Source organism: Hyperolius riggenbachi, chromosome 1 (genome assembly GCF_040937935.1).
Source record: "Hyperolius riggenbachi isolate aHypRig1 chromosome 1, aHypRig1.pri, whole genome shotgun sequence".
NCBI lineage: Eukaryota > Metazoa > Chordata > Amphibia > Anura > Hyperoliidae > Hyperolius > Hyperolius riggenbachi.
The window spans coordinates 328798146-328819298 of NC_090646.1; the positions used below are offsets into that span (position 1 = coordinate 328798146).

General features: G+C 45.9%; 1 protein-coding gene across 3 annotated transcripts; it reads left to right on the forward strand.

The window, feature by feature from the left end:
• The first annotated feature begins 7404 nt into the window (after positions 1-7404).
• SLC39A3 (solute carrier family 39 member 3) lies at positions 7405-20887 on the forward strand. Of its 3 annotated transcripts, none has more exons than XM_068271189.1 (4): positions 7405-7611; positions 8660-8747; positions 18935-19261; positions 20021-20887. In XM_068271189.1, exons 3-4 carry the CDS (start codon positions 19055-19057, stop codon positions 20756-20758), a joined length of 945 nt encoding a protein of 314 aa, XP_068127290.1. In that variant the 5' UTR covers positions 7405-7611; positions 8660-8747; positions 18935-19054; the 3' UTR covers positions 20759-20887. The 3 variants fall into 3 exon arrangements, with proteins under 3 accessions (XP_068127290.1, XP_068127292.1, XP_068127291.1); XM_068271190.1 differs by lacking the exon at positions 7405-7611 and adding an exon at positions 7628-7939; XM_068271191.1 differs by lacking the exon at positions 8660-8747.
• The last annotated feature ends 266 nt before the right edge of the window (positions 20888-21153 follow it).

Consider the following 21153-nt stretch of genomic DNA (forward strand, 5'->3'; position numbering starts at 1 on the left):
ACTTGTTTGTATTGAGTATTAAAGGTAGATATAAAGGGAAGCTCCGGGGGTGCTCCTCTCTCCCCCCCCCCCCCTTCCCTCTATCAATTCTTTTCTGGTCATCCCCGCAACTTCTTCCTCAAGTTGCCCCATTCTCCCACAGTCATACCCCTTATCCACAAACCTTTGTGCCAAAACAGACACCTGGTTATGATAATCTGATTCCTTAGTACAGTTTCTTCTGACCCTTTGAAACTGGCCCTTGGGGACAGCTCTTATCCACGAGGGATGGTGACAACTAACCGTGGGAATAAACCCATTACGGTCAGTTTTTTTTTAAAAAACACTGAGTGGAAAGTTTTCCACCCTCCTTATAGATGGTCAGGTCCAAAAAATCCACACTTGAAAAGCTGATTGTTGCCTCAAGTGTTATATCCGGATACAAGGAGTTAATTGTTTTCAAAAAATTAGTCCACTCCTCTACCGAGCCCCTCCATACCACAAAGAGGTCATCTATAAACCTACGCCATTCCGTGACCTCCCCCTTGGATACCCGTATAGCTTCCTCCTCCCACTCCGACATAAAAATGTTTGCTAGGGCCGGTGCATACGGGGCCCCCATGGCGCATCCCTTAATCTGTGCATAAAAATCCCCTCTATGCCAGAAGTAATTCCTGGACAGGGCAAATTGCAATAATTTAAGTATGAACTCAATCTGTTTTCCCGGTAAGATGTTACTTTTTCCCAGGGCCCTCCCAACTGCTCCCACACCCCCTTGGTGGGTAATGCTGGTATATAAAGAAGCGACATCCGCTGTCACAAGCAGTACATCCTCCCCCACCTCCACACCCTCCAGAATTTGCAGGGTGTGGGAAGTGTCCCTCAGGACCCTGGGCAACGAACTCACCAGGGGCTGCAAGAAAAAATCCAGATACTTACCAATTCTGTAAGTGATAGAGTCAATCCCATTAATAATGGGACGACCCGGAGGAGACGTTATAGATTTGTGCACCTTAGGAAGCTGGTATATAATTGGGGTTCTAGGATGCTTAGGAACAAGATGCTCGAATTCTCTCTCATTAATTAATCCCTCATCAAGACCCTCCTTCAAGATTCCAATCAGTTCCCTCTTATAAACCAAGACCGGGTTCCCATCCAATTTTTTGTAAGCCGTTTCATCACCTACCAGTCTATCCAACTCCGTAAAATATTGATCCTTATTTACAATAACCACCCCCCCCCCCCCCCCCCTTGTCAGCTGGTCTGATGATGAGTTCCTTGTCTTTGAGCAGCTTGCAGACCTCACGGTCATAATTTTTGACCCGCGGGGGCTGCATCCGCTCCAAGTCCCCAATCACCAGATTTTTAAAAATTTCGATGGTCTGTTTGCTAGCATTGTTAGAAGGATTGAACACCGAATTATTCCTCATATTTGTATGGACATAATCTCCAACCTGATTCATTCTATTTGTAGGGCCTTCTTTATCCAAGAAATATCTCTTTAAGTTCAATTTGCGGACAAATTTCTGCACATCGATGAACGTTTCAAATTTATTCAAAGCGTTTTTAGGGGCATACTTCAAACCCTTATCCAGTAATTTAATTTCAGATCTCTCCAACTTCACACCACTTGTATTAAAGATGACTTCCCCTTTCGCTATTCCTTTCTTTTCTTGTAACCTCCTTCCTCCCCTGACTCCCCGTCTAGCTCTCTTTTCCGAACACTCTTCGGGGTTGGGTAGGGCTCTACATACCATTCGTCTTGCCGATACCGGGGCTTGTGAAAAAAAGCAGGGGCTTCCTCATTAACATTAACATTTGAAGTGAGAATCGGATTTTGAGTATACGGATTCCGCTGTGGAATGGAGGGAGGGTACGATGTAGTGCTGAGCCTGTCCACTGTTTTTGGGCTGTTGCTGATAGATATGTAAATGTCACAGCTAATGCTAATGTTTTAGTAGGTGTCTGATTGGTGATTTTATAATGGTTTTATGTTGTTATTTTAAGTTGCCATACCGCGGAGAAATGCAGTCAGCACGTTACCGGGAGCCTAGCAACAAGTAGAGGGCGGGATTGCGGGCGGTCCCGATGACGGAGGAGGCGCGGTATGGTATTTACATGCGACGTTGGCTGGCTTTCTCCAGCCCCTGAATGAGTTACGTTGTAACGAAACGCGTAGGGCGGAGTCGGAGGAGCGCGCTGACGTCACGACCAGGAAACAAGGAAGCCGGATGGTAATGTGCTGCTCCGTTTGTCCGCGGCTGGAGCGAGCACTATCTCTGTAACCTGGCGGTTTTACATTAAACTGGATCTGCTTTTACATCGTGGTCTTCTCCTTGGCTGACTGAGAGAGGCTTGATATGCACTGGTGAAAGACGCGCTTCTGGTGAGTGCTCCCACAAAGGGGGAAAAGCGACTTTCTGATCCCTATCTGAGGTGGTGGCACTACCCCCAGGAGTGCAGCACAGGGTGCACATTTCAGTCTGTTGAAGACAATGCTGGGCACTATGTGCGCTTTTTGATTTATCTTACAGGGTATGAGCATGCGCAGTGATTTTTTGGGATATAATGTTCTGGAATGGCAATCTCAGTCCCCAGACCTGACTATAACTGAAAATCTGTGGTGTGAGTTGTAAAGAGCTGTCCATGCTCGGAAGCCAACAAACCTGAATGAACTAGAGATGTTTTGTATAGAGGAATAGTCTAAAATACCTTCAACCAGAATCCAGACCCTCATTGGAACCTACAGGAAGCGTTTAAAGTCTGTAATTTCTGCAAAAGGAGGAACTACTAAATATTGATTTCATTTTTTTTTTTTTATGCACCTGCCTAATTTTGTTTAACCACTTGAGGACCGCAGTGTTAAACAACCCCCTAAAGACCAGCCTGTTTTTTCCCTAATTGGCCACTGCAGCTTTAAGGCCAAGCTGCAGGACCGCACAACACAGCACACGAGTGATCTCCCCCCCCTTTTCCCGCCACCAACAGAGCTCTCTGTTGGTGGGGTCTGATCGCTCCACATTTGTTTTTGTTTTTTTATATAAATATTTATTTCCTTTTTTTTTTTTTAAATAAAAATAGCCTTGTTTTAATTCTTTTCCCCTGCTCCCTCCCTCCCTCCCTCCCACCGCTAGCCAATCAGGGTGTTTAGCTGTCATAGGCTTCAGCCTATGACAGCCGATCGCTGTCCAGCCTATGGAGGGGACAGCCGTTTCACACGGCTGTCCCCAGTACATCGCTGCTGCCGATCACAGCGCCGTACATGTAAATAGACGGCGATTGCCGCTCGGAGACTGAAGGCGGGGCGGAGCTCCGCTCCCCCAGGAAGGACATGCGTGCGCAACCTGCGCGCGATCTCCTTCAATAGCCGGCTCCAGGACCTGACGCCAATTGGCGTTATGCGGTCCTGGGGCTGCCGCTGCGTCCACGCCCATTGGCGTGGGGCGGTCTTTAGGTAGTTAAACAATTATTCCACACTTTCTGTAAATCCAATAAACTTCATTTAACTTCTCAAATATCACTGTGTGTGTCTCCTATATGATATATTTAACTGACATTTTTTATCGTAACAACCAACAATTCAAACAGGAAAATCATGACGATTAACAAGGTTGCCCATACTTTCGCATCCCACTGTATGATGGTCCTATTTTATGTACACTAGTATGAATATATTACTATCAAATTACTACAGTTCTCAACAGGTACAGTAGATGGTACCTGTTGTGTGTCTTGTGTCTCTTTTCTCAGTGAAAAGCACATGAATGTTTCTAGGCCTGCATTAGGCAGAGGCAAGGAAACGGGTCCGGGACAAGGTTTCCCAGCAAAAAATGCCTAAGTATGTCCCCATCCATCCCCGTTTCTAGGGGTGTGCAGGCCGAGTGGCCGTGCTGAGGGGGGGACATGATGGAGGGGGGAGCCGAGGCTGCGGGGAGGGCGGCCCGACTTCTCCCTCCCTTCCTCTCCCCGGGCCGCCCTCCATGTCCCCCCCTCCACTGCAGAGTTAGCACAGGGAAGCGATGTATAGAGCAACTCACCTCCCTGCATTCCAATCACCGCTCACTTGCCGCTGGTCTCTTCTGCATAGCCGCTGATACACGTTTTACTTCCTGCTAATCAGGAAGTAGAGCTTGTATCAGCGGTTATGCAGAAGAGACCAGCGGTAAGTGAGCAGCGATGGGGGCCACCTACCTATCTAACCTAAATTGCAGGCACCTACCTATCTAACCTATACTGGAGGCTCCTACCTATCTAGCCTATACTGGGGGTATGTACCTATCTAACCTATACTGGGGGCACCTCCCTATCTAACCTATTTTGGGGGTACCTACCTATCTAACCTATACTGGGGGCCACCTACACCTATCTAACCTATATTGCGGGCACCAACCTATCTAACCTATACTGGAGGCTCCTACCTATCTAGCCTATACTGGGGGTACCTACCTATTTAACCTATACTGGGGGCACCTACCTATCTAACCTATACTGGAGGCACCTACCTACCTAACCTATACTGGGGGCACTTACCTATCTAACCTATATTGGGGCAACTATACTGGCTACCTATATTAGAGGCACCCACCTAGCTAACCTATACTGGGGACATCTACCTATCTAACCTATACCAGGAGCACCTGCCTATCTAAACTATACTGGAGGCAACTATACTAGTAGCTACCTATACTGGTAGCACCTACCTGGCTAACCTATACTGAGGCGATTATACTCACTACCTATACTGGGGCACCTATGCCTGGCTACCTACACCGGGGGGCCCTCTAGCTGGCTACCTATACTAGGTGCAACTAGACCTGGCTAACTTATACTCTGGGCGCCTATATCTGGCTCCAAGGGGAGGGGGCGCAATTTTGACACCCTCGTTCTGGGTGCAAGTGTAGCCTAGAAACTGCCCTGTCCCCATCCTCCCTTTCCCCGAATTGAGCCCGCCCCTGTAGCAGGTAGGTTCCCCCTCCAGTATAACTAGATGTGTCCCCAGTATTAAGTAGCTTCCCCCCAGTACAGACAGCCAGAATATGTACTCCCAGTATGAGTAGATGGCAAGATGTTCCACCAGTATGAGGTACCTCCCCTCCCCAGTATAGACAGCCATATGTGCCCCTAATCTAAGGGAAGTTTCCCCAAATTCTACAAGCAGACACCAAAAACAGACAGCAAGTGACAGTGTGCACCTGGCCCGGAGGTGGGCATACCTGATCCATGGTCCTGCGCTGCTCTAGTGCAAAGCTTCTGTCTTCCTCTCGAGTGGTGTGCACTTCCCATACTAGAGGTCTGTCCCAGCCTGATGAAGCGAAGCAGCCGCTCGAATATCCATACATGACTGCTTCATCAGTTTAAGCCAGACCTCTAGTATGTGCAGGGAGGGCAGAAGCTCTGAATCAGCATTGCAGTGGAGTGGCGCGGGACCATGGATGTGATTTTGCTCGTGGTCTGTCTCTGGGGTCTGGAGGGAACGGAAGAGGAGGAAGCAGACAGTTGGGGGCAGGGGCGTAACTAGAAATAACTGCCCCCCCCCCCCGTGAAACTGAGCATGCGTTCTGCTGGTATGCGGTGGCGGAGGGACGACGAAGTGTCATGTGCTTGACTTCACGCAGTGGGCAGGGGAACTGCGTTCGCAATGCAATCAGCCGTGGCTCGGCCAAGTTGATGTGTGGCTGCCTGGCATCACTTGCGGGTTGGGGGCTACTGTGCACACGCCTGATTATAGCCTGAGGCAGTCATTATCGGCTGCCTTAGCCGACTTTACAGTTATTTGGGTTGAAAAGAGACATACATCCATTGAGTTCAACCAGAAAACCAGACTTTAGCAGGACTTTGAATGAGAGTCCGTACACATGCCCAACTGATGTTGCCCGTCGGGGATCAGAAGCTGATCCCTTGGCCAACATCGCTGGGCCATGCTTCACACACGTCAGCTGTGTAGCTAAGGACGCACTGTGTTGCAATGTAGGGGGAGGACGAGCAGCACATGCATGATGTCATGCGGCAGGTGGGGGATTGGCGCTAACAATGGGATTGGGGAGGGGATTGGCATCGCTGGGGTTGGGTAGATCTGTCCAGCAGATCGCTTGAAGGTTGGGTGTCGGGTGCCGTACACACGTTCAATTGTCAGCTGAGGTATGCCACATGCCTTGAGAAAGGGGGACCCTGCGTGGCCCCCGAAACAATTGTCGGATGTTTATGTGGAATAGTGCACAATAAATGTGCGTTGCATAATGTGCGTTGCATATTGCTTTATGACTTGAGTGACACTGCCTTGTCACAACATCAAGAACCCGGAATCATTATCTATTATAGCTGCCTGAGGTAGTTATCTACCGCCTCAGCCAGCTTCAGTCAGGCATATGTATGAGTCTTTAGAGTGATCAGTACATTACAAGCAATGGATCTGAAACAACATAGATAATTAAGGTGCAGATCTGTGTAGCAGCCCCAGTCTCAACCAACACCGCTAAGGATAGGGAGCTCAGACCTGAACAACTCAGACTGTGTGCGCAGCCTGGGAGTACTGATTGATGGGAAATTAAGCTTCAGGAATCAAATCTCAGCTGTTGTGAAACATTCCTTCTTTCACCTAAGGAATATTGCAAGGATTAAACACCTAATTCCTTCAGAGGATCTTCCAACCCTAGTTCATGCCTTCGTCACATCAAGGTTAGACTACTGCAACGTCCTCTACACAGGCCTGAATAAGAAAGACTTACCCCGCCTGCAATTAGTACAGAATGCTGCCGCAAGGCTGTTAACGAGCCAACACCGCCATTGCCACACAACACCAACCCTGTGCTCACTCCACTGGCTACCGATAAAATTGAGAATTCTGTTTAAGATTGGCTTACTGACATTCAAATCCTTGCACAATCTGGGCCCTGGATACCTGAAGGACTTGTTGCAACTGCATCACACCCCCCACAATCTTAGATCAAAAGGACGTAACACCTTGGTCACCCCCAGAGTCCACCTCAAAACCTTTGGAGACAGAGCCTTTTGTCATGCTGCCCCTACACTTTGGAACTCCCTGCCACGCCCAATCAGGGCAGCTCCATCCCTGGAAGCATTTAAGTCTAAACTGAAAACCTACCTCTTCAGTCTGGCATTCATGAACATCTGACTATGTCCTCTGTAACACAACCCAGCCTGTAACCCTGTATTAATCTGAGACACAACTATGAGCTTTGTGTCCTATGGGAGAAAAGCGCTTTACAAATATTATTGTATTATTGTATTGTACCAATTTGTCCACACAACTATACATTCTGTAGTTTTGCACTCCCCCCAAATGATTCAGCACTTGCAAATGGAACAGCTCCACGGCTGACAAAATCATTTCCGGAACTAATATCTCTGTTTCTGTGCAAGTCGGACCGTTCTTACACATGCTAGTGCTACTTCAGCTATCTGTAACCAGGATGATGAAGCTGAGCATCTTTACCAATCGGAAGACAGGCTTCTCCTACTCCGTCATACGCAGCCAATCAGCAAAAGAGTCTTGACAACAAGCGTTACCGTAAGCGGAGCGGAGGTGTAATCTGTCAGGAACGAAATACCACGTGACCGGATCTGCAGCCTCCCCCTCAACCCACACAGCTGAATCTGTGCAGCGTTATATATGTAGGTGACTGAACTGGATCTGCCACTACTCTTGCATGTTGTGTGTACATGTTGTGATTGACACCAGTTGTAGAATATCTGTGGGCTTCTCCGGATGAAGTAGGAGAAATTAGTTCAAGTGAATCTGTTATTAGGCATGTTTACTGCGGTCTCTGGTGCTTTTACGTGTTTAAAATGTGTAGCGTCCTCGGAACTTTGAATTCATGCTACCTTTCTGACAACCAGATATACTGAAAAAATAGTTTCCTTATTTACTGGAAAATGTGAGCAAGTTACAACAATAGCTGACCTGCACGGAAACTAAAGCTAAAATAAGATGAAGTCAAAGGTAAATCTACATTACCAATCACAGTTAAAATCAAAGTATCATCCTCTCTGCAATTTACTTTGGAAAAGTATATATAATTTTAAAGATAACCTGAAGCGAGTAAAATTATTTAAAATAAACACATGATGTAACTGCAAATGAATATGACATACTTACCTGGCCATCAGTCTCAGAAGCTCACCATTTTCTTCTTACAACAATAATTCTTTCCAGTTCTGACAAGATTTTGTGAGAACTGATATATATCAGTCGTCTGTTATATATCAGTTGCTGTCAGTTTCAACTGATGAGCAAGGTAATGTCCGTGTTTTCCTATCGGAGCAGTGCTTTTCAGCGCTGCTACCTTTGGGCGCAGCCAGCGCCGCCATAGACTGTAATGGGAATCAGTCTATAGCGGCACTCAGTGAGAAAGGTCGGCTCCGTCAGAAGACGGAGCCGAAGTTGCTTAAAAAACACAATAATTCGGCCTCCAGCAATCGCTGGAAGCCGAATTATTTCATTCCCCCACTATCCATGGCGGCCTGGAGGGGGAATAGTAATTAAAACGCCCCGGACTTGTGCAGAAGCAGGACCAGCCATATAACAGCTGGATCCTGCGCCCAAGTGTACCAGCGCCAAATTCACATGTACGCTTTCCTATGGCTCAAGATAGCGATATTGCAGTTTAACAGTGTGCTGACCAGGAAGTTGTTATGGGTAATGGCCATTTTCAAAATGCAGGACGGAGAATTCCATTGATCACAGTGGACGAACAGGACACAGGAGAGGAGAAAGATTTTGATGATTAGACTGCAAGTATGATTAGACGGTAAGTATGACATGTGTATGTTTATTTTGACTTTTAATCTTCAGTTCAGTCTTGCTTTAAGTTTGCAAAAAGGGATTTTGTGAATTGTTGTGCCAAAGTTGGCTGTCATGTTTGCTGGTTTTTCAGGCAGACCTGAATAGGACTTGGAAATCACTCTGCAAGACAGCTTGAATGAAGTGTGAGTAAAGGCATTGCCTACTGTCTGAGGGATACATCTGTCATAACAGAAGGAAAGTGCCCATACAATATGCTAGCAGATTCAATCACTGTGATTGGGCAGGCAGTGTTCTCACCCCCTCCCCCTTCCCACTAATACTGCTCTTCTTGGTGCTCCTGCAGAGTATTATTAGTGCGGGGGAGTGAAGCCACACTCCCGTCTAGCTGGCACACTCCCATCTGTGTTCTTCGGTCATCTCCCAGTACCCATACTTGTGACCCTGCGTAAGCTCATACATTCTGCCGGGTTCCAGGGTATGGGCATTGGGAGATCATGGAAGCAAATAAGGAGCATGTGGACCAGATAGGCGAGTGTGCCTTCGCTTCTCTGTGCAAATACTCTGTTGGGGAACCAGGGACAGCAGTATTAGGGGGATGACACCTGGGGGAACCGCTGGTACTACTGATTTTTTTTTTTTAATTCATACTTGAAGGGAAACTGAAATAAGTAAAAAAAAAATAAAAAAAAGTTTCACTTACCTGAGGCTTCTCCCTGCCCCTTGCAGCCATCCTGTGCTTGTGCCGGTACACAACGATCCACCGGTCCCTCACCGCAACTCAGTTTCCCTTTCTGCAGTAGCCGTTTAGAGCCAGTCCACACTAGGTCCGGAAACGTATCCGTGGCTGCGTTTTTCAAACCTGATGAAAAACGAAGTCCCGGATACTAATGTTGAAAATAGCAGCCAGCCTCACCCAAGTAAAAAACGGATCCGTCTGCGTTTGCGGGGATCCGTTTTCAAAACCTGAACGGAAGGTCCGGATCTGCTGCATTTTCACGCAACGGATCAGGACCACGGATACACGCAGGGGTAGTGAAAGTAATGAGAAAACGCATCTCCAGCTCCACAGGCAAAAAACGGATGTTAAAACGGATAGCCTGAGCTTTATGATTGGCCCAAAAAAATCCTCCCACTCCTTAATGATGGAGACGTTTTCTGTCAGGGAAAAACCTGAACGGAAACTGATGCAAAACTGATGCACTTTCATCAGTTTGCAGTACGGTGGGTACTTCCCCTGATCCGGACTGCAGTGTCCGTCCTGCAACCGGGTCTAGTGTGGACCTAGCCTTACTGCGGCGTGTCCTCATAGGCGCTCCTTTTGCTGGGATGGTCTTGCACAGACGCAGTGGAGATTTTCTCGTACTGTACCTGTGCAGGATGCTCCTGGCCACGGGAGCGTAAATAAGGATGCGTGCTACCAGGGCCGCGCAGGCACAGTGGCCGTCGACTTGCAAGTCGGTGGTATTGAGTACTGGCACGGGACAGGATGGCTGCAGGGGGCTGGGAGAAGCCCCAGATATGTGAAACTTACTTTTTTTTTTTTTTACTTATTTCAGGTGAAGTGAGAGATATGGAGGCTGCCATGTTTGTCTTTTTAAACAGTACCAGTTGCCTGGGATCCTGCTGATCTTTCATGCATCAGTAGTGTGTGAATCACACACCTGAAACAAGCATGCGGGAAATCAAGTCAAACTTTAGTCAGAAACATTTAATCAGCATGCTTGTTCAGGGCCTAGAGCTAAAAGTATTAGAGACTGAGGATCAGCAGGACAATCGGCAATTTGCATTGTATAAAAGGAACTAAATATGTCAGCCTCCATATCCCTCTCACTTAAGGTGTGCTTTTAAAAATCATTGTATGGCAGGAGCTGAATAGTCTCCTTAGGTGAGAGCAGCGATCAGGCATGATGTTAAGCTGGGCAGCTCTGTATCCATGTACAAATGCAAGAAAAGAAAAAGCGCCCTCAGCTATTGGCCTCTACTGCTACAGCCTGGGAACCGGGTTCATGCTACTAAGTGTCCACTACAGGCAGTTAGCCAAGCACAGCCACATCTCAAAGTGAGGCCTGTCCTGGATAGGGCCCTACACCATATCTACACAATAGCTTAGAGCGCTTTTTCTTTTCCTGCTTTTAAAATCATGTCCTTTAACTGACTTTAAAAATATGAGACCCAGTTCTATCTTATACGTACCTTGTAGTAGTATAAAGTTTTATATTCATATAGGTGCATGGCCGAGACCTGGGGACTGAGTTTACTATTGTTGTTATTAATTTATAAAGGGCCAATATATTCTGTGGCACTGTATAAAATAAGAAACAATCATGGGGTACAAAATAATACAGGAAATGGTATACACCAATATACGAAATACAGAGTTGGTACCAGGAACGGATCTTGGGGGGGGGGGGGGGGGGGGGGGCAGGCGGGTATCTTGCCCAAGGCGCAGTTTTGAATTCTTAAAAAGGCGGCAAAATTTGGATGGGGAATGGCAGTTTAGGCGCCAAAACCTGACCTTTAGGCGCCAAAACTGGATGGGGAATGGCAGTTTAGGTACCAAAACCTGACCTTTAGGCGCCAAAACCTGACCTTGCCCCAGGCGCAACTTGGTCTAGATCCGTCCCTGGTTGGTACAATGACAATATTAATAAATGTGTAAAAAATTCCGAGACACAAAAGGGTGAGAGAGCCCTGCCTTTGTGAGCTTACAATCTAAACTATATGGTGGTTTTAGGTTATCTAATTGGAGTACAACTTTGCAAGAGGACAAAAGGGTAACTAGCCTAAGGTAGAGCATATGCTTGAAGGAAAAAGGGAGTTTTGAGGGCACATTTAAAGATCTGAAAAGTTGGAGAGTGACTGATTTGTTGTAACAGGGGATTCCAGAGGAGGAGTGAAGCATGTGCAAAATATTGTATATGTGAATGCAAGGAGGTGATTCTAGAGACGGACAAAAGAAGGTCATGTGCAGATCTGAGATTGCGGTTGGGTTGGTATCTGAAAACTAGTGAGGAGATTTACACAGAAGAGATTGTGGAGAGTTTTGTTAGGGGTGGTGCACACCAAGAGCGCTTCTGAGTGCTTTTCAGATCACTAGCGCTTTGAAAAGCTCTTGGCTACTGAAATCCTATAAGGGTGTTCCCACAATAGCATTGTGATTTTTCTAAAATTGCAAACGCAATGCATGTAACATTTTTTGGAGCAATTCAGCTTGAGCAAAAACACTAATTCAAAAATCGCTCTGAAAATAATTTCACAAAATCGCTATGGCAAATAGCTAAGCGCTAGCAACTGCAATAACGATTTTGGCGTGCACTAGTCCTAAGTTACCGTTGTAACTGGATCCTCTGGTTAATGGTAGCCAATGAAGAGCATGACAGAGAGGAGCAGCAGAGGAAGGGCGAGAAGAAAGATAAATGAGATGAGCAGCCAAGTTCAGTACAGATTGGAGCGGTGCCAGTGTTAGTCAGTGGTCTACAAAGTAGTATATTACAGTAGTCCACACAAGATATTATAAGAGCATGTATTAACATTTTAGTTGTGTCCTGAGTGAGAAAAGTTTGGATAAGAGATGTTTTTGAGTTGAAGATTGTCAGCAGCTGGTTAGGGAGTAAATGTGAGGAATAAAAGAGAGTAGTCAAATATTACCCCTAAGCACTGTGCTTTGGGAACTGACGTTATAGGGGTGTTAACATTTATTGTTACATCAGCCAGGGAAGTGAACAGAGTGGAAAAATAAGTTCTGTTTTACTTTATATTAAGTTTTAAGAAGCGAGAGGTCATGAGAAGATATAGCAGACAAGCAGTCAGGAGCACATGCGAGGAGGGAGTTAAAGAGTAACTGTCAGGCTGCAAAAGCTAATTTAAACCTCTATTCTCCTGTGTTAAACAGTTTAGAAGGAAGCCAAAAAGGCACTACTGAAGTTAAAAATCTCTCTAAGGGCTGGTTCACACGGGCGTCTGCTGAGCTTTTGCTTGGCATTGCGTTCAAACGCCAGCGTTTAAAAGCTAGCTTTTGAAAGCTTTTGAAAAGCGTTCAAGGCTAGCAGTTCTGGCCTCTGCTATGGTTTCCTCGCGTTTACTGCCTCTGAAAGCAGCATGTTGCTTTTGAGACTAGACACAACACTGGGATCTACTGCCAGGCTTTCATGAAAGCCTGCAAAAGCCTGCTCTTAACGCTCCCATTCACTTGCATGGGATGGCAGTAGATCCCAAAAAACGCTGCGTCTGAAACGCTGCGTTAAACGCCACAAAAACGCCCGTCTGAACCAGCCCTTAGTTTTGATGTGTGCTTATCAGCAAAGCTGTTAGACCCAAGCTCTTAAGAAGCCGAGAGCCGCATACCATACAGCAAAGCATTCTGGGGCCCTCCCCTCGGCTGCTAGTGATAAGTTACAGGGCTCGTGTTACAAAAGCAGCAGCCCACAGCACTGAAAAAACTCCCGGCAGAGTACACTGCAGGAGTCCACTATTGTTCCCAGCCACATGGCTAATCAATATTCACTGCACAGTAGTGTTTATCATTACCGATCTTTTGTGTGAGTCTAATCATCAGGAAGCAGGCAGGACATGACGACACATTTGGCTTCATAGGAGACAGACAAAGATGGAACCTGCCATGACCTGTCAGGAGCATCATTCTCTGCAAATACTATATAAAGATTCTGTGAAATCCAAACGTGGACAGTGAAATGCATATGTAATGTAAGTACAGCCAATGTTTAGCTACTGATATATGTGTTTATTTTCTCTGAGACCCTATACCTAACAGCTCCTCTTTAAGGTCTGGGGCCGAGAGATACAGTTGTGTATCGTCTGCATATAAGGGGTATTGAAACCCAAATGAGTTGATTAAGTTGCCAAGACCAAACATGTAGATGGAAAAGAGGAGGGGCCCAAGTACAGAGCCTTAACCTCCTTGGCGGTTATCCAGAACTGAGTTCGGGGTAAGCCGCCGCGGAGGATTTCTCAGGCCCCGGTGGGCCGATTTGCATATTTTTTTGTTTTGTTTTGTTACACGCAGCTAGCACTTTGCTCGCCGCCGATCCGCCCCGAAAGAGGATTTCCTGATGGGTAAGATCGCCGGCGGCGATCGGAAGGGTGGGAGGGAAGGAGCAGGGAGGGGGGCTAGGCTAGCTACATGAAAAAAAAAATAGGCGAAAAAGCCACCCGCGGCCGCAAATCAATTGACCGCCATGGAGGTTAAGGTACCCCCACAGATAAAGGATGGGAAGATGAGACCTGATCTGAGATGTGCTGGGTACAAACTATGAGATTTTATGGTCGATTTACTGTCAGATTGATTATTTCCAACATGTCCGATTTGCTTTCCGATCGATTTCCGAGCATTTTCCGATCGATTTCCGTTAACTTTAATAGGGAATAGATCGGAAAATCTCATAGTGTGTACCCAGCATAAGAGACTGTGAAAGACCTTCCAGGGAGATAGAAAGATATCCAGGAGAGAGCGAGGCCCTTTATACCTATAGATAAAAGCATCTCTAGGAGTAAGGTGTGGTCAACAGTATCAAACACTGATGACCGATCGAGAAGAGGGAGTATGAAATAATCTGAGATTCTACTTTAAAACACATAAAAGTAATCATCTCACGTGTTTATTTTTAGAACTTGAGGGGAAAACTATACAATTCAATAAAAAAAAATTAAAGTTTACATAAGTCAAGCAGAATTTTAAGTTTTATTTTTTCCTCAAACTTTAACAGAGTATAGTAACCCAACTGAGAATATAAAATTCACTGATTCTCTCTTCATATTTCTTGGTTTGGGAAAAAAAGATAATATAAATATTAACTTAAACAATATACACATCCATCTAATCATGCATTTGTGACGGTCTTCTTTTAAAGCTTGATGGTTTCGGGTAGCCATTGCTTATATCATCATGCAGCCTGAAAATGGACCAATCAAAACCCAACTCTGCTCCATTTGAACAGTACATTTTCAAGCTCCATACATTTGCATTAAAAAAATTAGCACAATTTCACATGAATTCTTAAATATTTGCATCTAACTGATCATCCCTACTGATAAAGGGACTGTGAACAGAGCCCAAAAATGGAATAGTGAACTTACCTGGGGCTTCCTCTAGCCCCATAGGCTATCTTCTGGGTCCCCTCCATTCTCCCGCTGGTGGCTTCGTAAGCTGCACAACCCGGCCAGGAGTTGTACGCAACTGTGCATGTGTGGCCCATACGTCCATCCGTACGCACGTTATGATTATGCGCTCGTCAGCGTGAGCTTTCTGCATATACTGTAGGCAGCTCTCAAAATATCGACCATGCATGCGCAGAGCGCTTACGGTGATGGGTGCATATTCACAATTTGCGTATGGACGCGTGGTCCATTGCAACCCTGCACTCACCCAACATTAGTGTGCTCCATGCTAGGCCAACCCTCCTCCCCCCGGCACTGTCGCTCCCTGCAGGCTTGAGCCACACTGCCAGGACTGCCACTTCCTCTTCTAACTCCTAATACTGAACACCGGAGCCATCTTTCTTAGGTTTTGCCAGGGCTCCCCATTGGTCCAGTGACCATCCTCTTCAGAATCCCTAGGCGGGTAGTAATGGTAACAGGGGAGCCTGGCATGTAGCAGATGGACGGGATGTCGGGGGTCTGGCTCTGTAGCGACAGTGAACGTCGGTTGCAGTAGAAGTAGTGTCGGGGAGCACAGGCTTAGGGTAGATCTTCAAGCAAGATGACAGGTGAAAAATAAGGAGGAAGACAGAAGTGTACAGAAGAAAGAAGTATACAGAAGATTACTTCACAAAGAAAACAGATGAAAACATTTTTAATCAAGGTTATTTTTCACATAACCATGAATAGGTAGAGGGTAAAAAGTGAGCCTTTACACCTATTTACCTGGAAGGCGCGGGACATCTGTGGGGGCCTCTTATTAAAAGGGGCTCACAGATTCCCCTATAAATCCCCAGGTCCTTTACATGCATGGGGTAGTTACCCCCATCTCCTCCTGGGCACTAAAGGTGGGGATGAGCCTTGTGTCCTTGGCATGAAGAGGGGGTTTTGCAAGAGAGGGGAAAGTGTTCTGTCCCTCTCCACGTACCTATTAAAAAGTCGCTGGAGACTTGGGCGCAGGATATAGCCGGTATATGGCTAACCCTGCTCCTGCACAACTCCCGGCGGCGTTAATTACTATTCCCCACTAGGTCGACGTGAATGGTGGGGAATGATGTAATTCGGCTTCCAGCGATTGCTGGCAGCCGAATTACAGTGTTTTAAATTTACTTCAGCTCCGTCTTCTGACAGCGCAGAAGTTGCTCACTGTGTGCCGCTATAGCCGTAATTCTTATTATGGTCTATGGTGGCACCGGCTGCGCCCAAACCTCCTGCGCTGGATTCCCTGTGTTTGCCCTCTCCTGCATGGTCCCCTCATGTCATGGACCATGCTGGCTGGTATAGCATAGGATGGGGGGGGGGCATACATTTAAAGGAAACCAGAGATGAACGCTGTGGCACAAAATAAACATATCCCCCGATAGATTTTACAAAATAAATACAATACCTGGTATTTTTGCCGCTCTGGAGTGACGTTTTTTGTGTTTTTCTACTAAAACTCGATGCAAAACACAGTTCATTAGAAAAGCATATTATTTATTGGGCTGTGTGCTTTGAGTCCGCCAGGAGAAAAGCGCGATATAAATGTTATTTGTCTTGTCTTGTGTTGTGTGCAAAATGAAATCACCATTTCTAAAAACCTCTTATGATTAACAAATATAGATTAAAAAAATGTTTCAATATACTCTTATATTAGCAGCTCCTCCAATCACAGTCATAACAGCTCTCTGTGATGCTGAAAATATACAGAACAGGAAAGCAGAGCCAGAAGGGGGTAGGCTTGGGCTTGAAAAGACATCAGAGAAGACAAACTCGGCTATAATGATTCCTGAGCAAAGCCAGACTGAATGCTCAGTCAGGGATTTTATCAGGGCTGATAACAAACAGGTTGAGCAGTGAAAGATGAAACAGAGAGCAGGGTAGGTGTTTTCTCTAATCTTTTCACTGATATACATGGTGAAATACATGAGGGTGCTTCGTCTCTGGTTCACTTTAAAATCGCCACAGCCAAATTTTGGTGCCGGGTGAAGCCGACAGAACGCTCACTCTGCGCCTCCTGAAAGACTGGGGTGGTGTTAATGCTATTCCCCCTCCTAGCAACTCGCGGGGACACGTATTTCCAGCAGAATGAAGTTGCAAATTTTGTAGAAGTTCTTCTTGTTGCACATGCACCAGTATTCCATCCTCTTATGGTGCTCTGAAGGAAGATCCGACAAGCTGAATGTGATACGCACCTACTGCTATAGGCCAGATGTGTTTGCTTCACTGAAGACGGAATTAGTAACGCAGCTTATTGATGTGAGGCAGCCGCAACTCTCACCAGTCATATTGTACTTTAATTTAGTCATATTAAGTTTAATCCACAAGCAGAAACAGCCATGTATAGCTTTGCAGGATATAACGTAGTGGCTCTACACAATTGCATTGTGGAGCCCTGTGAGTTCATAGGCGACACGACTGTTACACATCTAGTAATTGTGCTGCTTTGCTGCACAACACCTTCCTTAACTACTCTACGGGCGCTTCATGCCAATGGGCGTGGCCACGGCGGCAGCCCCAGGACCGCCTAACGCCAATTGGCGTTAGGTCCTGGAGACGGCTACTGAAGGAGATCGCGTGCGCATCTCCTTCTCAGGGGGCTGAGCTCCGCCCCACCTTCAGTCTCCACTCGGGAGACTGTTAGATGGCGTGATCGCAGTCAGCTGCGATCAGCAGCAGCGCTGTACTGGGGACAGCCGTGTGGCACGGCTTTCCCCCTGGGGGACAAGAGAGCGATCGGCTCTCATAGGCAGAAGCCTATGACAGCCGATCGCGTGATTGGCCGGCTGGGGGGAGGGAGGGGATTTCTAAAAAAAATAAAAATAAAAAAACAGAATTAGTAAAAATCAGTACAAAATAATGAACATAAATATTTATAAAAAAAATAAATAAACACAAGTGGGGTGATCATACCACACCAACAGAGAGCTCTGTTGGTGGGGAGAAAAGGGGGGGGGGGGGGGGGGAAATCACTCGTTTGCTGTGTTGTGCGGCCCTGCAGCTTGGCCTTAAAGCTGCAGTGGCCAATTATGAAAATAACAGCCTGGTCTTTAGGGGGGTTTACCACTGTGGTCCTCAAGTGGATAAAGTGAACCCGAGGTGAGAGTGATATGGAGACTGCCATATTTTTCTTCTTTTAAACAATACCCATTGTGCCTGTCAGTCCTGCGGATCCATTTGGCTGCAGTAGTGTCTGAAGTACACCAGAAACAAGCATGCAGCTAATATTGTCAGATTTGACAATATTGTCAGAAACATCTGCTGCATTCTTGTTCGTGGTATATGGCTAAAACTATTAAGCCTCATCTACACGTGTAGATGAGGCAGTGATCCGGCGGCTCGATTAACCGCCGGATCGCCTCTTCCGCGTCCCCGCTCACCGCGCGTGCGCCGGAATCAATACCCGCTCATCCCCGCGCCACTTATCTTCCGCTCGATTCCCTGCTATTGTCCCCTCGCGGGCAGCGAGCAGGGAATCGGCGGTGGGGAGATCCATCCTGTCGGATCTTATCAATCGAGCCGCATCAGCGGCTCGATTGATAAGGAACATCGCGGCCGCATCTACGCATGTAGATGCGGCTTTAGAGGCAAAGGATTAGCATAACAGCCAGGCAATTGGTATTGCTTAAAAGGAGCTCTCAACTCGGGTTCACTTTAACTTTGTTGCAGTTATCTTTGGCATGCCGCCAGCCTGAGCCCTCATATTTCAAGTGTTGCTGATAACTGTTGACATGCCGCAAGCCTGGGCCATCACAATTGGAAGTATTGCTGCTATTTGCTGGCATGTTGCATTATTGCAAGTCACCTGAACACTGGGAGAGAATAAGCCATAAAAAATTTGGTCACCTTGAGTTTAAGGAAAGTTGTGAAGAGGATGAGGGCCCCGGTCGCCGTGGGAAGGGGACCGGTTGATCATCAGGGAAGCCTCTACAGTGGTAAGCATTTTTTTTTAACACTTTAAGTTTGCTTTAAAGTAATATGTGACACTTTATTTCCATGAACATGTGTATTGCATTTTATTCAATTTATTCCTCATCCTATGCTATATTTGTTTTTCAGTTTAGCTACCTGACCATCATGTCAAGAAGTTTCATTGTCTTTCCTTTATTTGAATCTGCTGTCACTGCTTCAGCCTGACGTTGACATCATTCTTTATCTCCAAGCAAGCGGGTCATCACCATGAATCTTGTAGTGGCAAAGTTGCTGTGCTTACTGGCAGTGTTTGTGTTGATGATGCTGGGTTCTCTGGGACCTGTAAAACTGATGGCACAAGAAAGTGAGAAAACGTATCGTTCACAGAGAATCCTTGCCCTGTGCAACTCTTTTGCTGGAGGAGTTTTCCTGGCTACATGTTTCAATGCTTTGCTTCCTGCTGTGAGAGAAAAGGTATAACTGCTTTTCACTTGTTAAATCTTCTGTTAGGAATTTGAAACTTCACCTTGCAGTTTCTTTGCAGTGTTAAGGAGAACCAAAGGCTTGGTAATCTGGTCATGCTGCGATTTTTCTTTTCTCAGTTTTTTTCACAAGTTCCTGCATGGTTTTGGGCCGCACTTGCTGCCACATTGCCAAACACCACAATACATTCTGGATGTCCACCACATCTCTTCCATTTCTTTAGTGCTACAGTGCCAGGCAGCCGGTACAGTTCCGGGGTCCCCTGCTCTCTGCCATTACATTGCCCGGGACTCGGATGTCCACTGCTAAATGCATGGGTGCCTTGACCCCGTTGCGCTTCGCCGCAACTGAACTAATCTGCCAGGACCATCCCCACTACTCTCCACCCACTGGTATTCCAGGAAGATCCTTTTTAGGAGTAGGCATATAGATACAATTATTTATCTTCTCATTTTGTTTTTAGTTCAGGTTTTCTTTAATTACAATCAGACTATCACATCAGAAAAGAAGCTGTACAGCCCTTTTTTTTTTATCTGCTTATGGCTGAGAACAGCCTTGTTTGATAGTTGTCTACTTTGGAAGAACTCTTGAGAGACACTAGCTATTAATAACTGTCCTGGTGTTGCATTTTTATTATTGTAGTTATTGCGTTAACCCGAATACATACTTAGCATGTTGTTGCCCTAATTAGTATGTGTTTGTCTTCATTTTGCTCTGCCAAAGTTAAAATATAATTATTTTGTTTTTTAGTTTGAAGAAGTGCTGAAAATTGTTAATATCACAACAGATTACCCGCTGGCAGAAACCATCATGCTGGTTGGATTTTTCCTCACTGTGTTTGTGGAACAAGCAATTTTAACATTCCAAAAGGAGAAACGTTCATTCTATGATTTGGAAACCCTTAATGCTGGATCTGATGTTGGCAGTGACTCTGAATATGAAAGCCCATTTATATCCTCCAACCGAGACAACAATCAGTATGAGACTGGCCACAGCCACCACTCCCACAACATAAATATCAAAGAACTATCCAGGTCCGGACCGCTTCGGCTTTTCAGCTTGGTGTTTGCACTCTGTGCCCATTCTGTCTTTGAAGGTCTGGCGCTAGGCTTGCAGGATCAGGGAGATAAGGTGCTAAACCTTTTTATTGGCGTTTTAATTCATGAGACATTAGTTGCTGTGGCACTGGGAGTAAACATGGCAAAATCTAATACTCCAATGAGAGACACTGTAAAGATGGCTACTTTGGTCAGTATAATGATTCCTATAGGCATTGCAGTGGGAATGGCCATTGAGAGCAATCAGAACCTGGCAAGTAGTATTACTTCTGTACTGTTACAGGGAATTGCTGCCGGAACTTTTGTTTTTGTCACATTTTTTGAAATTCTGGCAAAGGAGTTTGAGGATAAATATGATCGTTTGCTTAAAGTGCTTTTCTTAGTACTTGGATATGCTGTTTTAGCAGTATTAGTCTTTTTTAAATGGTAGATGGTGGAGTAGGGAGAATTACTGTCAGAAGTATGCATATACCTTTCATAGTGAGACAACTCATTTTATGTCAAACCTCTATTTCTTATACCTTTTAGTTAGATAATTTGTAAGAAGGTGTACAGAGGCGCCGGAAGTATAAAAGTGGCTAAAAGGTTTTAAAATGTTTTGGTCGCGGTGGTGGACCGGCCGACCACAAACGGACAACAAGGCTGTTGTTTTTAAATAAATATACATAAAAACGCAACGCGTTTCACGGGTAGCAACCCGCTTCTTCAGGCAATAGTGGGCAGGAGCAACAACAGCACACTATTGCCTGAAGAAGCGGGTTGCTACCCGTGAAACGCGTTGCGACTATTTGCTGGGAGCTTTCTGAATAAATTTTATGTATATTT

Bases quoted from the DNA above. Each gene is read 5' to 3' on its own strand.
- SLC39A3 (XM_068271189.1), top strand. From the start codon at position 19,055: ATGAATCTTGTAGTGGCAAAGTTGCTGTGCTTACTGGCAGTGTTTGTG. The intron at 19,262-20,020 runs GTATAACTGCTT...TTTGTTTTTTAG, and splicing joins TTCCTGCTGTGAGAGAAAAG to TTTGAAGAAGTGCTGAAAAT.